The sequence below is a fragment of the Cebus imitator genome, unplaced genomic scaffold (assembly GCF_001604975.1).
Source record: "Cebus imitator isolate Cc_AM_T3 unplaced genomic scaffold, Cebus_imitator-1.0 Scaffold181, whole genome shotgun sequence".
Classification (NCBI taxonomy): domain Eukaryota; kingdom Metazoa; phylum Chordata; class Mammalia; order Primates; family Cebidae; genus Cebus; species Cebus imitator.
This window is the reverse complement of record NW_016107496.1, coordinates 2,495,223-2,516,576: the sequence shown is the minus strand read 5'-3', so window position 1 is coordinate 2,516,576 and position 21,354 is coordinate 2,495,223. Positions and strand designations below refer to the sequence as shown.

At 39.3% G+C, this 21,354-nt stretch overlaps 1 protein-coding gene across 1 annotated transcript in view; it reads right to left on the bottom strand.

The window, feature by feature from the left end:
- DIP2B (disco interacting protein 2 homolog B) overlaps positions 1-21,354 on the bottom strand; it is a 275,455-nt gene that overhangs the window by 102,371 nt on the left and 151,730 nt on the right. Inside the window, exon 3 of the mRNA XM_037744659.1 lies at positions 12,736-12,864. Within this exon, the coding sequence (XP_037600587.1) occupies positions 12,736-12,864 (129 nt within the window). The remainder of the gene's footprint in view (positions 1-12,735; positions 12,865-21,354) is intronic.

Sequence of the window (21,354 nt, the reverse complement as noted above, 5' to 3'; positions counted from 1 at the left end):
AAAAAAAAAAAAAAAAAAAAAAAAAAAGAAAAGAAAAGAAAGACTACTATGAATAATTACCTACCAACAAATTGGATAATATGCAAGAAATTGGATTAATTCCTAGAAACATAAACCTACCAAGACTGAATAACGAAAAAAGAGAAAATCTCAACTGACCTATAACTAGCAAGGAGACTGAATCAGTAACTAAAAACTCCTCAACAAAGAAAAGCCCAGGACCTGACAGCTTTACTGGAGAATTCTATCAAACATTTAAATAAGAATTAATGTCAATCTTTCTCAAATTCATTCAGAAAACCTGAAGAGGAAGATCACTTGAGCCCGGGAGGTGGAGGCTGCAGTGAGCTATGATCACACTGCTGCACTCCAGCCTAGGCACAACGGAGGGAGACCCTGTTTCCTCTTAAAAAAAAAAAAAAAGGTTGTTTTTCAGTACGCTAACAATGAACTACCTGGAAAGAATATTAAGAAAATATTTCCATTTATAATAGCATCAAAAAGAACAAAATACTTAGGAATAGAATGAACTGAGGAGGTGACATCGAAAATACAAAACATCTCTGAAAGAAATTAGAAATAGGAAAGAGATCCTGTGTTCACAGACTGGAAGACTTTATATTGTTAAAATGTCGTTACTGGAAAAAAAAAAAAATGTCGTTACTGTCCAAAGCATTTTACAGATTCAATGCAACCCCTATCAAAAATCCAATGGCATTTTTTTTTTCCAGAAATAGAAGAAACAACTCTAAACTTTTTACACATAACCTCGAAAGATTCCAAATAGCCAAAATAATATTTAAAAAGAAGCACAAAGCTGAAGCCATCATATTTCCTTTTCCTTTATTTTTTTGAAATGGATTATCGGTCTGTGGTCCAGGCTGGAGTGCAATGGTGTGATCCTGGTTGGCTCACTGCAATCTCTGCCTCCCAGGTTAAAGTGATACTCTTGCCTCGGCCTCCCAAGTAGCTGGGACTACAGGTGTGTGTCACCATGCCCAGCTACTTTTTGTATTTTTAGTAGAGGCAGGGTTTCACCGTGTTGGTCAGGCTGATCTCAAACTCCTGACCTCAAGTGATCTGCCCACCTCGGCCTCCCAAAGTGCAAGGATTATAGGCATGATTTCAAAACTATTACAGAATGGGCATGGTGGTTCACACTAGTAATCCCAACACTTTCGGAGGCTGAGGCAGGGAGGATCACTTGAGCCCAGGAGTTTGAGACCAGCCTGGGGAACACAGTGATATACTGTCCTTTTTAAAAAAAAAAAAAAAAAAAGTTATTACAAAGCTCCTATATTCAAAATAGTTTGGTACTGGCATAAAGACCAACATGAAGACCAATGGAACAACAGAGAGCCCAGAAATACACATGATCTCATATAAGGTCACATGATCTTCAACAAGGGTGTCAAAACTAACTACACAATGGGGAAAGGATAGTCTCTTCAACAAATGTGTAAGAAAGGCGAATATCCACATGCAAAAGAATGAAAATGGGCTCTTATTTAACATGATATATAGAAATTGACTCAAAATAGATTAAAGACCTAAACAGTAAGGCCAAAAACTAAAACTCCTAGAAGAAAACAGAGGGAAAACGCTTCATGACATTGGATTTGACAACAATTTATTGAATATGACGCCAAAAACACAGGCAATAAGAGCAAAAATAAGCAAATAAGACTACGTTAAACTTAAAAACTTCTGCACATCAGAGGAAACAATCAACAGAATAAAAAGATAACCTGCAAAATTGGGAGGAAATATTTACAAACCATATATTGGGTAGGGTATTAATATCTAAAATAAAGATCTCCTATAACCCAGTAACAACAAAAAAAAATTAACCCAATTTTTTAAATGGGCAAAGGACTTGAATATACATTTCTCCAAAGAAGATAAATAACCAATAATCATATGAAAAGATGCTTAACATCACTTTCTTCAAGGAAATGAAAATCAAAACCACAATGAGGTATTACTTCACAGCCGCTAGAACGGTCCTACCTTACACCTATTAGAATTTTCTTCTGCATCAAAAAGCCAGAAAACACGTGTTGAAGAGGATTCAGAGAAACTGGAATGCTTGTGCACCATTAGTGAGACTGTAAAATGATATAGTTTCTATGAAAAACAGTATGGAGCTTCCTCAAAGATTAAAAATAGATTTACTGTAATCTCAGCACTTTGGGAGGCTTGAGGCAGGCGGATCATGAGGTCAAGAGATCAAGACCAACCTGGCCAACATGGTGAAACCCTGTCTCTACTAAAAATACAAAAATTAGCTGGGCATGGTGGCGTGCGCCTGTAATCCTAGCTACTCGGGAGGCTAAGGCAGGAGAATTGCTTGAACCCAGTAGGCGGAGGTTGCGGTGAGCTGAGATCCCGCCACTGCACTCCAGCCTGGCGCCTAGCAACAGAGCAAGACTCTGTCTCAAAAAATAATGATAATAAATAAATAAATAAAAATATGAATAGATTTACCATATGGCCTAGCAATTCCACTTCTGGATGTATGTCCAAATGTACTGAAAACAGGATCTCAAAGAGATATTTGTACACCCATGTTTCACTGCAGCATTGTTCCTAATAACTAAGATGTGGAAGCAACCAAATCTCCATTGTGGTGGAATAAACAAAACACGGTATATACATACAAAGAAATATTATACAACCTTAAAAAAAGAAGGAAATCCCATCATATGCTACAACATGGATGAACCCTGACAACACTGTGCAGAGTAAAATAAGCCAATTACAAAAAAACAAATACTGCATGATTCCTGTTATATAATGTATTCAAATTCACAGAAACAGGAAGTAGAATGGTGGTTGGGGGAGGCTGCGAGGAGGGGAAATGAGCTGTTGTTCAACAGGTATGGAGTTTCAGTCACACAGATGAACAAGTTCTAGAGATCTGCTGTACAACAGCGTGCATACAGTTACCAATACTGTAATGTATACTTAAAAACTGTCAAAAGAATAAATGTATGTGTTTTTTAACCACAACAAAAATATTTTCATGTAGTTTTTAAAATTACATCTTCATTCTGAGCCTTCCCATAAGTCTTTCTTGTAAGGCTGGATTATAGAAAAATTCGGTGTTTTTGTTTGGCACTTTTTTTTTTTTTGGAGATAGTTTTGTTCTTGTTGCCCAGGCTGGATTGCAGTGGTGCAATCTTGGCTCACTGCAACCTCTGCCTCCTGGGTTCAAGCGATCCTCCTGCCTCAGGCTCAAGTAGCTGGGATTATAGGGCTCACTGCCACCACCCCCAGCTAATAAAGTAGAGATAGGGTTTTGTCATGTTGGCCAGGCTTTTCTAATCTCAGGTGATCCACCCGCCTCAGCTCTCCCAAAGTGCTGGGATTACAGGCATGAGCCACAGTACCTGGCCTCGTTTGGCACTTCATATGGTTTCTTTTTTACATATAGATCTCTGATTTTTTAAGTTTATGCTTTTGTTTTTTGAAACAAAGTCTTGCTTTGTCACCCAGGTCGGAGTGCAGCAGCATAATCTTGGCTCGTGGCAGCCTCTACCTCTTGGCTTCAAGTGATTCTCATGCCTCAGCCTCCTGGGTAGCTGGGACTGCAAGCGCTCACCACCACACCCAGCTAATTTTTTTGTATTTTTAGTCGAGACAGGGTTTCACCATATTGGGCGGCCTGGCCTTGAACTCCTGACCTCAAGTGATTCACCCACTTTAGCCTCCCAAATCCCTGGGATTACAGGTATGAGCCACTGCACCCACCTGAAGTTTATGCTTATACATGGTATAAGGTATGAATCTACTCTTTTTCCAGCTGTCCTAGTGTCATTTATTTAAAAGTACATTTTTTGTCCTGGGGATTTGTAATGTCATCTTTATTGCATATTAAATTCCCAGATATATGCCTACCTCTCAACTTGTTATTCCAATGGTCAGCCTGCTCATTTGTGTGCTACACCAAATTGTTTTAATTATAGTCTCTACAGGATGTTCTAGTATCTAGTAGGTGCAGTCACTCCTTATAGCTTTTCTCAGTGTTCTTAGTTATTCTTATCTGTTTATTTTCCCAAATGAACTTCAAAACTGAGTTGTCTAGCTCTATAAATAAATTTGATACTATTTTTATTGGGATTAGATTAGATGTATAAAGTAATTTAGGCAGACCTGGCATCTTCATGATGTTAAACTGCCCTAGGAACAAGGGATGTCTTTCCATTTATCAGGTCTACTGTTTTGTCTTTCAGGGTTTTAAAGTTTTTTAAATAAAGGTTTTAGACATTTATTAGGTTTATTCCTAAATATATGTTATCTTTATTGCTTTTGTAAACGATGTTTGCTCTACTACTGTATCTTTTTTTTTTTTTTTTTGGACAGAGTTTCACTTGTTTCACTCTTGTTGCCCAGGCTGGAGTGCAGTGGCACAATCTCAGCTTGCTGCAACCTCCGCTTTCCAGGTTCAAGCGATTCTTCTGCCTCAGCCTTCCAAGTAGCTGGGACTACAGGAGCGTGCTACCACGCCCCACCAATTTTTTCTCTTTTTAGTAGAGATGAGGGGTCACCGTGTTAGCCAGGATGATCTCTATCTCCTGACCCTGTGATTTGTATCTTTTAACTGTTTATTTGCATATGTGAAGGCCACTGATTTCTGTACTAATTTTATATTTTGCTGACTGAATTGTCTTAGTTCTATCATTGATTCTCTTGTGTTTTCTAAATAAATGATCACATAAGCTGCAAATACAGTTTTACTTCTTTTCTAATTCTTACACTGATTTTTCTTGTTTCTCTGCATTGGCAAATACCTATGATACAATTCAAATGTTAGTATCTTTAGGATAAAAAAAAGCCCTTGCAAGTAAGAAGGAAAAAAAAAAAAGGAACAACCCAACTTAAAATAAAAAAACAGGCTTAGGCAAGGAAAAGGTAGTTCACAGAAGAAGCACAAATGGCCAGTAAACACATCTTTAAATGTCCAATCTCATTGGTAACGTTAAGAATTAATACTTTTACCACCAAGATAAAAGAGTGTCCACTTCCCCCGACATCCATGGATAACATTGGAACATTTCTTTTCCCATCTTTCCCAAAAAAGATAAGTGAAATACGTTATTTTTAGTTTCAAAGTATCTGCTCCTATTCTTTTTTTCTTTCTTTTCCTTTTTTTTTTTTTTCCTTTTTGAGACAGTGTGTTGCTCTGTCACCCAGGCTAGAGTACAGTGGCTTGATCTCCACTCACTGCAACCTCTGCCTCCCAGGTTCAAGCAATTCTCCTGCCTCAGTCTCCCAAGTAACTGGGACTACAGGCACACACCACCATGCCTGGCTGATTTTTGTATTTTTAGTAGAGATGGGGTTTCACCATATTGGTCAGGCTAGTCTCGAATTCCTGATCTCAGGTGATCCACCCGCCTTGGCCTCCCAAAGTGCTGGGATTACAGGCATGAGCCACCGTGCCCAGCCCTCTTGGCTTGTTTTTACCAAGCAGTTAGCATATGGTCAATGAGTGGCACAGCCAGGCTTTAAACTGAGTGCTCTTCCTTACCTGTTAGGATTTTTCTTTTCTTTTCTTTCTTTCTTTTGAGATGAAGTCTCACTCTGTCACCCAGGCCAGAGTGCAGTGGCACGATCTTAGCCCACTGCAACCTCTGCCTCCCAGGTTCAAGCAATTCTCCTGCCTCAGCTTCCTGAGTAGTTGAGATTACAGGTGTGCCTGGCTAATTTTTTTGTATTTTCAGTAGAGACAGGGTTTCATCACATTGGCCACACTCATCTTGAACTCCTAACCTCATGATCTGCCTACCTCGGCCTCTCAAAGTGCTCGGATTAAGGTGTGAGCCACCACACCCAGCCACCTGTTAGGATTTTTTTATAGACAGATAAGGACAGAGTGAAAGGCAGATGTGTGGGTGGGCTGAGTCATAAAGCAGAGAGGTATAGTCCAATGAATTCCTTGCAAGTCAACAAGCAGTCATGCCACTTTCCCCGAATTTCTAAGGTAATGACCTCTTGCAGAGGCAGCTACAACTAACTTCTGAAACAACAAGATATCACAGCATTAATTAGGGCGCTACTCTGTGGGCAGGATGGAGAGGAAGAAGAGGGGATATTTTAATTTTCTATTTCACATTGCCATGCCTTGATAAATTATGTTTCTTCTGCCTGGAATATTCATATAGCAAACAGCTATCCATCCTTCAAAATGGCTTAAACGTCACCACCTCCACTCTGAAGCCCATTCTTGACACTGTATGCCTTCCCATCTCCCTCTTCTGTGTCACCTCTGTACCTTGTATTGGGGAAAAAGAAACCCAACTCCAGCCTGGGCAACATGGTGAAACCCTGTCTCCTCAAAAAATATAAAAACTATCCAGGCATGGCAGGGTGTGTCTGTAGTCCCAGCTACTCAGGCTAAGGAGAAAAAGGATAGTTTGAGCCCAGGAGGTGGAGGTTGGAGTGAGCCAAGATTGTGCCACTCCAATTCAGTCTGGACAACAGAGTGGGACCCTGTTTCAAAACAACAACAACAACAAAAAAACACACACACAAACAAGAAAAACTCCCATGTTTTCACCTATGTTTCTCTAACAATCTAACATTTTGCTCAAATCATAGGAGGTCTACAATGAAGGCTTACTGAACAGAATTCAACTTACCTTCTATGGTATGAGGAGTGTATCAGAAATAAAATGATCTTGGTGTGCCAGTGCCAGCCATCACCAGATCAGGAATTAGATTTGGACAGAGACAGAAAAGTTCACAATTAGGGTGGCAAAGGGAGTTATACTGCATTTAGCTCCAGCATTGAATCACAAGAATCCATACTTAGAGTAAAAGTCATTAAGAACAATAACTGGGCCAGGCGCACTGGCTCACACCTGTAATCCCAGCACACTGAGAGGCCAAGGTGGGTGGATCGCTTGAGGCCAGGAGTTCAAGACCAGCTTAGCCAACATAGGAAAACCCCATCTTTATTAAAAATACAAAAATTAGCTGGGCGTAGTGGCGTGTGCCTGTAATCCCAGCTACTCAGGAAACTGAGGCACGATAATCAATTTAACCCAGGAGGTGGAGGTTGCAATGAGCCAAGATAGTGCCACTGCATTCCAGCCCGGGCAACAGAATGAAACTCTGTCAATAATAATAATAATAATAGTAATTAAGACCTTAAAACCTATCTTTAAAATTTATAACACACATAAATTTATGTGTAGTTTACCATAATAAAAAATTGAAAAAAAATACACATTGCAAAAAGATGTGAACATACATAATACTAAAGTGAAAATTTTCCCTTGACCCGCCACTTCCCAAAAATAATCCCGCCTCAATAGTTTGGTATATATTTTTTCAGGTCTCCATGTCTGTAAACACACTAACATATGTTTATATTATTATAATAATGTTATAAATATTACACCTGTAATCCTAGCACCTGGGGAGGCCAAGGTGGGAGGATTGCTTAAAACCAGGAGTTTGAGACCAGCATGGGCAACAAAGTGAGTTCCCATCTCTACAAAAAATAAAATAAGTTAACCTGGCACAGTAGTGTGTGCCTGTAGTTCCAACTACTTGAGAGGCTGAGGCAGGAGGATTGCTTGAACCCAGGAGTTGGAAGCTGCGGTGAGCCATGACTGTGCCACTGCACTCCAGCCTGAGCAACAGAGCGAGATCCTGTCTCAAAAAAAAAGTATTTTGTACGTCCTTCCATATTTGCACAAATACATCTACCTTATTTTTCTCTTAACTTTCATAAAATTCTATTGTGTGAACATTCTATGACTTATTTAACCATTGTACTATATACAATACTACAAACATCTTTGTATATATATGTATACATCTTTGTGCACATGATTGTTTACATAAAATAAATTCCTTAAAGTATAATTTCTGGATAAAGAACATGACTATTTAAAATTTTAAAGATATTGCCAAACTGTTAGGCTATTACCTTTAAGACATTACCAACTTATTTTTGGCTCTGAAATAAAATAATTTTATACTGCATTTATATTGGTTACACAATTTATTGCCTGTATCCTTGGGATTTACTTAGTTGAGTCACGACTGCATATTTAATTGAATCTATGATGCCATCTTATATAAAACATTCTGATTTTAGGTATGTTAAAATGAGAAAAACGTCCTTATATTGGATGGAAAAATGATTCTTAGCTGTGTTAGAAAATAAATGATTAGGCCAGGTGCAGTGGCTCACACCTGTAATCCCAGCACTTTGGGAGGCTTACGCAGGTGGATCACCTGAGGTCAGGAGTTCAAGACCAGCCTGGCCAACATGGTGAAAGCCCGTCTCTACTAAAAAAACAAAAAATTAGCCAGGTGTGGTGGTGGGTGCCTGTAATCCCAGCTACTCAGGAGGCTGGGGCAGGAGAAGCACTTGAACCTGGGAAGAGAGGTTGCAGTGAGCTAAGGTAATGCCATTACACTCCAGCCTGGCCAACAAGATCAAGACTCCATCTCATTAAAAAAAAAAAAATTAATCATTTCTACTGAGAAAGCACTTTGTCAGCAACAAACAGCAAATCAAATTTTCACATTTATTAAAACAGTATATTTCCAAAAGTATTTTTTATATGTGATATGAAACACGTAATGGCAAACTAGACAAAGCTAGGTAACTATTCACATTATGTAAGCTTTAGAAGGCCTGTAACATTTAGATAATTAATAATTAAAGAGCATATTTTCCCCTGTCACAAAGATTCATAGCATCAGATCACAAAACAAATCAAGCCACCCAACTATTTTCTAACATGATAAACCTTGACCCATACACTAGTGTCAAAAGGAGATGTTCAGCTATCTATTAGCAAAGACTCTTACTGGTAAGAACAGGCAGCTCTCTTTACTGAATTTGACTCATTCACCAGCACACAATTCATCTTGATCTTTGATAAAGAAGTCACTTCCAGAGGTCAGTCCCCAGACAACAGTTGACTTTGGACATGTCTCCCAGAAGCATGTGGAAGCTGGGTATCATTTACCAGTACTCATGTTTGAGCTGAATAAGGTGATATGAATACTCCCTTAACATCCTGTGTTATTTCTGTTGTTTTGTTTGAGGTACCTACCTTCTCAAGAGATTAACATCAAGGGAGTTAGAATGACTTACAGAATGATCACTTTCCATCTCAGGCATTAATTTGTGTTTTCTACATTTGAGACCATACTACGTGTGTGCAGGGAGGCACATCATGCCTGGATGTGCAGGAAAAAGAAATATACTAATAAGGTAGTATACTTGAAATGTAAGCCCCCTCTTGGCTAAAGCACAAAGAACAGAATCAGGTCAGATAATCTAAACTCTGAATAAAGGTAAGTCATTCATACTGCGTCTGAAATGTGAACACTAAGTCTACTTAGATTTGATTATGATTGGTTGAAATGTTATAGGTATTAATAAGCCTCCATCAAATAAGAAAGGATTTTATAATTACACTCATCAGCATTAATGTAAAATCCTTCTTATGTAGCCATCACTTTATTCTGAATTCCTGCAACTTTTATTAAACGTACCCTACATTCTTCAGCTATTTTTGCACATGACATGGAAATTATGACTGCAGTAGCAAACAGAAACAAGTTCAGCTACCATCAAACTCCGCTACTTATCTGCCCCACCTCTGCAGCTGCTGCTGGTCTCTTCACAAGTGATCCTCCTGCCTCGGCCTCCCTGAGTGCTGGGATTACAGGCATGAGCCACCACACCCTGCTGATTTCTTCTTCTTCTTCTTCTTCTTCAAAGCCAGAATTCTCAGAGACTCTATTTCTTTCACATGCTGAGCTTCTTTCACTATTTAGTTGAGCAATTCCTAATATATTGAAAATTTTGATTTTCACCCAAAGTCTACACTTGCATTCCCTTTTCATGTTCCCCTCCTGATGGTATTGCAGGATTCTCATAGCTTTCAATATCTTCAGGGTTTTAAAACCGCTTTTTCTCCCCTACTTCACCTCGTCTGGCCCACTTCTTGTTACTATCCTTTAAAAGACACAGACACACTCACACACACACACACACACACACACACACACACACAGAAAAACAGTAAGATAAACATAAAATTATTAAAGACTCTCCAGTACACCTGCACCTAGTCAACCATCTCCACAGTAAGCTGATTAGTATCTGATCCACAGCATACACTTTATAATACTTGGGGTAATCTGAAAGCAATGGTGCAAAAGAGCGGGGACTACAGAGCACAGCTGGGTTTTAACATCAAGGGAGTTAGAATGACTTACAGTAAGATCACTTTCCATCTCAGGCATTAGTTGGCTTCATTAAGGTGAGGCACAAAATTTTATAGTACTAAATAAGCTCACAGAAAACTTCTTTACATGTGATTGGCTTGGATATAGAATGTTGAAATCACCTTTCTGGTTCCTTAATAATCCTTTATTACATGCTGGAAAAACAAAGGTAAAACAACACAAAAACTCCCAGAAGGCCAGGGATGAAAGCTGTGAAGGCTAAAAACCCTTCTGGACAGGCTGGAACATGCTGCTGCTGAGCCTGGGCTCCAGCCTCAAAAGGCAACACTAGGTGGCTGGAAAATCAGGCTTAGGTGATTGGCAACAAAGGGGAGCACCTGAATGCTGTGCTACTTCCAGCCCTCCCTTTCTCTAATCCATTCCTTAACTAGTAACTACTATTTTTTTTAGATGGAGTCTCATTTTGTCACCCAGGCTGGAGTGTGCAATGGTGCAATCTTGGCTCACTGCAACCTCTGCCTCCCAGGTTCAAGCAAACCTCCCACCTCAGCCCCAGAGTAGCTAGGATTACAGGTGTGCCTCACCAAGCCTGGATAATTTTCTTTTTCCATTTTTAGTAAAGATGGGATTTCACCACGTTGACCAGGCTGGTCTCGAACTCCTGACTCATTTCAGCCTCCCAAAGTGCTGGGATTACAAGTGTGAGCCACAGCACCCAGCCTACTAGTAAATACTTCAATTCCCTTCTTTCTGCAAAATATCTGTTTAGCTCTTATATATGGTAGGCTCTGTGCCAGGCACTCCAGTATACAGCTGGAGTGAGCTATTAGAACAAACTGATGATGTTACTGCTCTGCTGAAAACCCTTCAGTGACATTCAAGATCCCCCAAGATCTGGTCTCTGGTAATCCTTCTAGCCTCATCTCCCACCTCTTTCTGGCCCTTGCATTCTAAGTTCTGAGCACTATTTCCCTGGCTAACTCTTGTCTATCTACCATGACTCAGCTTAAGATGTCTTGTTCTCTGAGCAAGCCTCTCCTGATCACTCAAGACAGTTTTGGTATAAAATTACAACCTCTGTTTTTTTTTTTTTTCCTTAACTGAAGATTTCTCATCATTTTCTCCTTGTGTGTGTGAAAATATCTGTCTAGTAAAATCAGCTGACAAAATGGCTGATGTAGCTCTGGAACTGTGTCCTCTCCTCATTTTCTCTCTCTCTTTTTTTTTTTTTTAAATGGGGTTTCACCATGATGGCCAGGCTGGTCTTGAATGCCTGACCTCAGGTGATCCACCCACCTTGGCCTCCCGAAGTGCTAGGATTAAAGGCGTGAGCCACTGTGCCCGGTCTCCTCATTTTCTCTAAAGCAGTTTTTAAGAGAATGTGGTATCGACTGTGCTTTTCAACTCAAGAAAACATTAAGGCAACCTTGGTCAGTACAAAGAAGACAAAAATCTGAAGAAAATAAATAATATCCCCATTATTCTTCTGGCTTAATTCTGCCACTTCTTAAAACAAGAAATGTGCTGCAGAGACTACTTTCAGTGCAATGGACAGGAAGTGGGCATTGGAAGGGCCTGCTGCACCACACGTGCTCTGGGGGTCTACGAACCACCCCTCTGCTTATCAAAGCTGCACATCTGGGACTTGCCACCTGGTACATGCTCCCGCTGCCAGGCAGGCACACCTTGCCCTTTCCTTTCCCATGGGTGCTTTTTGGGTCAGAAGAAATAAGTGATTTGAAATTTCATTGCGAGTTTTCTTTCAGCTCCATCAGTTAAAAGAGAGTAGTTACACAACAGCTCTGGCAAACACAGAAGGACCTGCCTCTTTGAATAGAATCCACTGAGCTCTCCCAGCACCATCGATGAGACCCAACCTTCCATTTTCTTATTATTTATTCACATGGCGTTTGTGTTTATATCCTTGTCTGGCTCTCTTTTTAAACTATTAAGTTCCTTGAGGGCAGAAACCATCTTTTTTTTTTTTTTTCCTTTTTTTAATTTGAGACAGAGTCTTGCTCTGTCGCCCAGACTGAAGGGCAGTGATGGGATCTCGGCTCACTACAACCTCCACCTCCTGGGTTCAAGTGCTTCTCCTGCCTCCACCTCCTGAGTAGCTGGGATTACAGGCGCCCACCACCATGCCTGGCTAATTTTTGTATTTTAAGTAGAGATGGGTTTCACCACGTTGGCCTGGCTGGTCTCAAACTCTTATCCTCAAGTGATCTGCCCATCTTGGCCTCCCAAAGTGCTGTCAGCCACTGCTCCCAGCCAGAAACAGTCTTATGTGCCACAGCATTTCCAGGAAATTACTGAGTACCTACTATATCTGACACATAATAGGGTACAAAATAAATGATTGGTGAATGAGTTAATATAGACCTGTTGATGCCTCAAGGGAAAAAAAAGAAAACAAAAAAAAAACAAGTATTAGAAGCTCTCAGAATACGCAGTTCATACTAAAGTTAGGAAAACGATTCAGCTGGCCATTCTGTGGCTTCTCCTCACCTGATCGATATCGTTCATCCCTGGCTCCTCCGGATCGAGTTCGGTGGTACTTAGAGGGAGCAGAAGTTTGAGCTGCAGATGGAGCAGGTGTCTGGTTTCTAAGTTCTTTCTGTACTGCTGAATCAGTTTCTAAAAAAAGGAAGTTTAGAAGATGGTTATCCAATAACAGTAATAGTTAACATTTTCTGAAGCACTTTAAGCAATTCTCAGAACACTCTGAGCTAGGTACTATTACCCCACCTACAGTAAAGGGTTTGAAAATTTTAATATATATACACAAATATGATGTAAACACATCCAAACTAAAAAATATCATCTTAGAGTATTAAATGTCAATAGGCTGATAGGAGAGAAATAACAAGAAGACAAATGTAAACTAAAAAGCCATTCCAGAGACTCCAAGAAGAGGCAGTAGTGATGGGGAGTTGACTGCATATGACCCTCTAAATCCTAAACAATGAGACAATGAATAGTTTGGGGAGCCTTAGCTACCATACCATAAGTCACTCCAGATAAACAGAATTCAAGCAAAAACAGAGTGATTATGCAAGCACAGCTTCAAGTCAAATCTACTAGGCCCTCTTGCAACTGGACCCATCACTGACCCTGCCCTTTCTAGTACCTGGCCTGTCCCCAGACTCTGCCCTCCCAAAATTTACTGTTTTATCAAGAATATGGAGATGGGGTAAATAAACAGAAAAACACTAAGTTCTGATGTTTTACTGCCTTTTTATCTCAAATGATTAACTCCAAAGTTGTTTCTTTTTAAAAAATTACAATAAGAAAATTTAACATGAGATATATCGTTTTAACAAAATTTTGTGTGTAATATACAATAGCATTAATATGATCTATAGGCACGATGTTATAAAGCAGAACTTATTAATCTTGGATAACTGAAACTTCATACCTGCAGAACAGCAATGTCTCATTTCCCACTTCCTATATCCCCTAGCAACCACCATTCTACTCTCTACTTCTGAGCTTGATTCTCTTAGATATCACATATAAGTGGAATCATATAGTATTTGTCCTTCTGTGACTGCTTTATTTCCCTTAGCACAATGTCCTCCAAGTTCATCCATGTTGTCACATATTGAAGGATTTACTTCTTTAAGGTGCATTTTAAGTTTCTGAAATAGCTCCTGGGTATGCCCAGTAAGGCAGCTTGCACATAGCAAATTAAGTGCCCAATATGTTAAGATGTCACCTACACAGCAAATGTTGTGCTCCAGACCGAAGCTGAAAATCAGCCTATAAAGACAAAAAATTAAAAGACTCAAAGCAGTGGTCTAGGGAATACAAGCAACAGTGCCACACACCCCATTAAAGACTGATGGCATCAAAGTGTTACAGGAACTGAGATTCATAATGGCAATGTTTTATCATTTAAAAAAAAAAAAAAAAAAGCAGGTAGCATGCTGGAGAGGCCACGTGTTGAGGCTCCAATCAATAGTCCTGGCTGAGCCCACCCTCCACCTGCCTTGTCAAGGCAGCAAACATGTGAACAAGCCATCTTAGACTGTCCAGAGCAACCCATCTACTAGGTAAGGGGGAAGAAAACCACTGAATGACCCCAGTTGGCAACAATATAGAGCAAATCACTGAAATTATCCCTGCCCAAATTGTTGGCCTACAAAACCATGTTTCTTTAAATGGCTAGGTGTGTATACATACACACACACACACACACACACACACACAATGTTTAAGAAGGTAAGGAAAATACACACACATACACACACACACACAGTATTTAAGAAGGCAAGGATCCTTTGAGCCCCAGAGTTTGAGACCAGCCTAGGCAACATAGCAAGACTCCATCTCTATCTACATAAAAATTTGAAAAAAAATTTTTAAGTATTTATTATCTGGCCCTTTATAGAAAAAGTCTATCAATTCCTAATCTATTATAATGAAAGCTAACATTTAAGTGTTTGCTTTGTGCCACACACTATACGTAGAGAAGTTTTCACATTTTATCGTATTTATTCCTTACAACAACCCTATGAAGTCAGCATTTTCATTATCCCTTTTGACATAAAGGAGAACAGGGACATGGCTCAAAAATCACAAAGACAAGGAATGCAGAGACAGAATTTCAAACCCAGGTCTAATTCCACTAGTTCTCAACCAGAAAAGGTCATGAAAATTCTCCCAAGGCTTTTTTTTTTTTTTAGAGACAGAGTCTTGCACCGTTGCCCGGGCTGGTGTCTAGTAGCATGATCTCAGCTCACTGCAACCTCTGCCTCCCAGGTTCAAGTGATTCTCCTGCCTCAGCATCCAGAGTGGCTAGGATTACAGGCGCCCACCACCACACCTGGCTAATTTTTTGTTGTTGTTGTATTTTTAGTAGAGACGGCGGTTTATTATGTTGGCCAGGTCAGTCTCAAACTCCCGACCACGTAATCTGCCTACCTCAGCCTCCCCAAGTGCTGGGATCACAGGCGTGAGCCACCGCGCCTGGCCTCCCAAGACTCTTAAAAGGAAAATAATCAAAATTAATAATTTAGCATGGGAGCATCAAATGCTTCAGGAGTTACAATAGATAACAGTAAAACTCAAAATACACAACCAAACACGTACCATCATGCAAAGGATTTGGCAAAAACCCCTCCAAATAAAGTTTTCGGCCACTTGTTAGACACATTACTTAAAATATATTCCGATTAACTTTAAATAGACAACAAAAAACAGAAAGGGGCTATTTTTATTTGGAAGATCAGATGATACACTGGAAGGAAATCAGATAGCACACACAAGCTACTTTGCTTGTAAATACGTGCACAAAAATGGTTTGATTTAAACAGCACTAAGTTTTGAAACACTTGCTTTTTATTATTATTTTGGTCATAAAGAATATGCTACTGAATTACCTACAACAGATTTTATTAATTAAATAAGCAGGTTTGTCAGGACAGAGCAAACCATCCTGCTAAGAAACATGGTGGTTCCAAATTAGATAGCTAATAATACAAAGAGTGAAAATAATTATATAGATTCTCACTTCACAAAGGATGACACAAAGGTTTATGTATTCCTTTTTATCATTCCTTTCTCAGTTATGCTTTTGTGTTTTTTCTATGTAATTAATTAGAATAAGAGAAAGAAGAAATATGGGCTAAAGAAAAATTATTACAATGAAATGATACAGAGGTGACGGGGGATCTGGGAGTTGACCATCTATCTGGGAAAGAACTAGAGAAAATGAACATTTCCATTCAGGATTATCTAGAGGTTATCACAGATCAAACCACAAGGAAATATAACACAAAGACATTTGATGAGAATTAAAAGTCAGATGACACTTAGCCAAGAGACTTACTGCACTGGTACAAAAAAAAAAAAAAAGCCTCACAACCCACTCTTCACCAAGCAACATTAACATATTAACATATTCTCTGCAACGGTTATCTCAGTTCCCTCAGGACTTCGGCCATCCAAACAGACTAGGTCTCTTTTGGGTCTAAAATCAGGACAACTATTTTGTTATAGTTTGCTAGAAATGAAGCCAAAAAGTTGATTTGTAGTTTCAATAATGGACTGACAGGTTTGTTCAGTGAGTATTCCTCAGGGGCCCAAAGCACAATGCAACAAAAACATGGATTTCTGATAGAACAACCTTGGTTCAAATGTGCAACAAACTTGCTTCAAGTTCATGAGAGTTTAAGTTAAAAAGCTGTAAATATATATATATATAATTACAAGGTATATTCTTAGGAATTGAATCACTTAAAATATAACAGGAGATCTTAATAACAAAACCCTGTAATCTTTTTTTAAATTGAAGTCTCTAATTTATATGCATTTTATAAATGTTTATTTCCATGCACTAGAGTTTATTTTTTAAAATATAAGAACAAATATACTTAAGCATGCATTGAACATACTAGAAGCAAGGCCAGGCATAGTGGGGTTCACTCCTATAATCCCAACACTTTGGGAGGCTGCGGCAGGAGGACTGCTTGAGCCCAGGAGTTCGAGGCCAGCCTGGGCAACATAGCAAAACTGTGTCTCTTATTGAGACAAGTCTTAAAAAAAAAAAAAAAAAATTAGCTGAGCATGGTGGTGCATGTCTGTGGTCCCAGTTACTTGGGAGACTAAGACAGGAGGATTGCTTGATCCCAAGAGGGCAAGGTTGCAGTGAGCCAAGATCATGCACCTGTACTCCAGCCTGGTCATCAGAGCAAGACTCTGTCTATTAAAAAAAAAAAAAAAAATCAATGACTTCCTTTTCCTTTCCCTAAGAGCAACTGACAAATCAATGCATATTTGGGAATAAGAGAGAGAAAAGTATGTCCTGGTTAGATTTAAAACATTGTGGAGACTCATTCCCACCTTGGCTCACTTGCAAGGGCAATGATTTATCATGAATGGGGACAGAAAACAACATAGTTGAGGACCCCAAACCCCAAATCCAAAACTTTTTGAGCTCCTGTCTAGCGCTCACAGGAAATGTTCCTTGAAACATTTCTAGTTTCCAATTTTTGGATTTTCACACGTTCAACTGACATATAATGCAAATATTCCAAACATTTTTAAAAAATCAGAAATACTTCCCAGTCCCAAGCATTTCAGATAAGGGATACTCAAACTGTACCTAAGGCCTCATCAAGAAGAGATGGGAAGGAGTATGAGGGTATGGAAGGCCAGCAGGGCATTATTTAACGGCATATGTAATGTCAGCTGGGCAGGCAAGATGCTGCCTCAAGGTGAATCATTCCCTGGCCATAGTGTCATTCTAACTAGATCTCAGAAATTACCAGGGGTGCTAAAATACAGATTCCTGTGTTTTGAATAAGATGTACAGTTTCACTGACGTGGTAAGGAAAAGCTAAAAGCAAAAATGAAACTTAACAACATGTATCAACATAATGAGATACCATATGCCATGAAAAATGAAAAATATAGGGAGGCCAAGGTGGGCAGATCACTTGAGGTCAGGAGTTTGAGACCAGCCTGGCCAACATGGTGAAACCCTGTCTCTACTAAAAATACAAAAATCAGCCGGGTGTGGTGGCATGTGCCTGTAATCCCAGCTACTCTGGAGGCTGGGGCAGGCAACTCGCTTGAACCCGTGAGGCGAAGGTTGCAGTGAGCCTCGCATCATTCCACTCTAGCCTGTGCGAAAGAGCAAGACTTCATCTCAAAAAAAGAAAGAAAGAAAAATGAAAAATACGTAGACTATGCAGACACTTCAGTCCAAATAAAGTAATGTCAAGTGATAAAAGAACACAAAATATTATGTACACAATATAATTATGTGTATGTAAAATATGTATATATAAGTGTCAGGTGTGATACAAAAATCCCAAAGGTATTTAGATTGAGGTACTCCCTATTTCTTTACAATTTCATTGTTCTGCTTATAGAATGAATTACATATAAAATAAAAGTAATTCTAAAAGACACTAAATACAAATAAGTGCTGGAATGGAAGCTGCTAGACTCACAAATTAAGTCCTCTTCATGACTTCTAAATTCTAGCATAAAATAAGATAGAGATCTGAAGAAAAAAGACAACTTGCTGATTATCATTACACAGCAAGAGCTTCAGTTAGGGGGTTTCTGATCTTTCAGTCTGTTATGCGGAATATCCACTAGGGGTCACCATTATGTTTAAATAGCGATGATGTTAAAAGGTTTAGTAACAATAAAAAGTGCACATTTTAGGTTCAATAACACAAAGCCTTCCTTCTCAATGATCAACATGTACATAATTTATTGTTCTTTGGCAGAAAAAGACCTCAAAGTTTAATATGTTTCTACTATTTGAATATGGTAAGGATGGTAACTTGAAAAAAAGGCTATTTAGTAGCACAAAACTACACAACATTTCCACTCAGGAAGATGGAAGGAAGCCACCAGCCTCCACATGTTATCTTTTAATTCTGCTTATGATTTAAACAGATATTCTCACCTCCAAGACTAACAATGTGAAACAGGAAGGGCTCTGAGAACCAAGGAACCTAATAATTCAACTTCTGGTGGTTAAACAGAGCAGACATGCCTACTGTTTTTGGTGCTAGAGTCCAGAGAAGAAACATTAAGCAAGTGGTCACCATGTGTGTATCTTTTACACAGTGATACATGCTGAGAAGGAAAAGAACAAGGGTCTCTCAGCTCACATATTGGGAAATTTAACTTTTATTAGAGTTTCAGAGAAGGTGAATGTCTGTTAAAAGGAGACAGTGATGCAAGACCTAACTAGGCAAAGAGAAGGAAAAGCCACTTTATTAAAAAGCATGGTGTTTCTAGAAGCCCAGTGAGGGAGTAAAGCCTTGGCAAGTCTAAGACAGACCAGTGGGGCTAAAGATACAGCAAAAGGGTAGAGTGTTACAAACTGAGACTGCACTAGAAAAGTGGTGTCAGGTCACTTGCCCTAAGCCGAGTGGGCAGCCTTTGAAAGGATTTACAGGAAACAACAGAATATCAATGATAATAATATTTCTTTGGCTCTTCAAACTTGCCTATCACCATCTCATTATATCTTCACAACAGCACCATGTGATAGATACTATTAACGAAGCAGGATGCCCACCACAGATTTTTCCACAGTGAGAGTGAGCCGATAATCACCTTGAATCACTATAGGGCCCTCACTCCCACCCCATCCAAGAAGGATGGATAAATGTACCTTGACTGAGAGGCTAAAGCAGCTGGGAGTAATTGAGGACAACTTCCTTACAAGGGTAGGTGATTAACCTCACTACCTAGGGAAGGCGAGAGAGGAATGAGAGTGCTGGTGTTTGAAGTATGGAAAAGGGGCCACCTGCCTTTTTTCCAGGGGTAGACTAAGGAAAGAGGGTTGGAAACTCCAGGTTTATAAAGTAGCAGGTGTCTGAACAGATCCTAATCCAGAACTTCCTTGGCCACTTGACATCAGGAAAATGGCAGTGCATGAGGATAAAAGAGCCAACACGAAAAACTGCTCTGGGAGTCCAAGTAGAGTACCTGGCACTTCCTCCATAAAGCATCAGAGTAGCTGATGCAGGGAACAGGCTCAGCATTACTGGCTGGTCACACAGTGAGAACTAGTTTTCAGCTGCACCCTGTGAGATGATGGAAAGCAAACAGCAGACTGTGGGGATCTTTCCCCTTTTGGGTGTGAAAGCTGGATCTATCACCTCTCCTTTTGCACTGCCTATATTCCTGAGGGTTCTTAGACAATTTAGGAGGAAAAAGAAGCCACAATAGGAAAATACTGGACTTCCTTCTAATGAGATATATGGGGGCAGATATAATTGCAATCTGTTCTAATTCATAGTGATTCTAATGCTATCCAAACCTAACAAATGAAAGCAGAATGGGGACTGGAAAAAAGATTCCATGTTCTTTCCATTATGCTATGAGCCTTATTGAGAAGGAACTTTTATATCAAAATGAGATAGATAAAATAGATTCCACTCCTCAAGCCCTATGCATACATACACACACAGAGGCACATTGCCTACTAAATATTCATAGTTGGAAATGTTCTGTGGCATTACAAAATGCTGTTCCTGATTTCAAAAACTGGTTTTACGTTTAAGTCCCTTTGAATTTCCATAGTACTTTGTTTAGAACTCTCTTACAGTACTTAGTTTACTCTCTTTTATGATCCTCATTTGTGTAACTGTCATCTCTCTGCTACAGTGTAAATAACTTGAGGTCAGAGGCTGGTCTTAATCATCTTCCACCTCCTACAGTAATTGGTCCTTGGACTTTTACATTGCAGGCATTTAGTATTTTAATTAAAATAAATAATTAAGATCTTGTCTGTCTCCTCACCTCCACCCATGATAGCAGCTGGCCGGGAAAAAAAAAACACAAAACTGTAGAGACATCCATTTAAAGTTTACCTAAAAATCCTGCTTATCTGTGTATCTCCAATTCCTATAAGTTGTATGCAAAAATGTGTGCCTCTCACTATCTTCATATACTTACACAAGGACATTAAGGAAAACAGGGTTACAGACTATTCTTAAGAGGCATTATTAGAGGCTTGAGAGAGAAAATAAAATTCAAGGGCTTTTCTTTGTTTCATTTTAACTTGGTCACACTCGCACCCTTGAACAACCTCAAAGGCAGGACTGAACCTAGAAGAACTGTGATGAACGGGGCATGAAGCAGCTGCCAAGTGTAGTGTACTTATAGGAACTGGAACACCAGGGACTGCCACTCAGCACAGTAAGCAGCAATCACAAAAGGAATCCACATTTGGGAAAAACCTTTGGGTCACCAGAACTTCTCATCAAGACAAGCTAAAGAACATCAACAAATATTAAAAACTATCTTCACAAACTTATGTTTTAACCCTTAAAAAAAATAAGTAGGTGGGAGTCTAGGGAGAAAAACAATGCAGAAACATACAGGCCAAGAAAGAAAACATGAAAGGTAAGATCTTATTCTGAAGCAGGAGATAAACACGATTCACTTAAAAAATGAAGTGAAAGACAGAAACAAGTCAAAGGATGAAGAAAGAAAATCAAATATATAAAGGTCACAAATAGTCTCAAATACATTAAGACAAAACATAATGAGCAGCGCCCTGCCTTTCCTTTTCTTTCTGCTCATTTGTTGTTATAAATCTTGTAGTACTATTTAAAATAGATGTATCAAATTCATTTAAAAATTAAA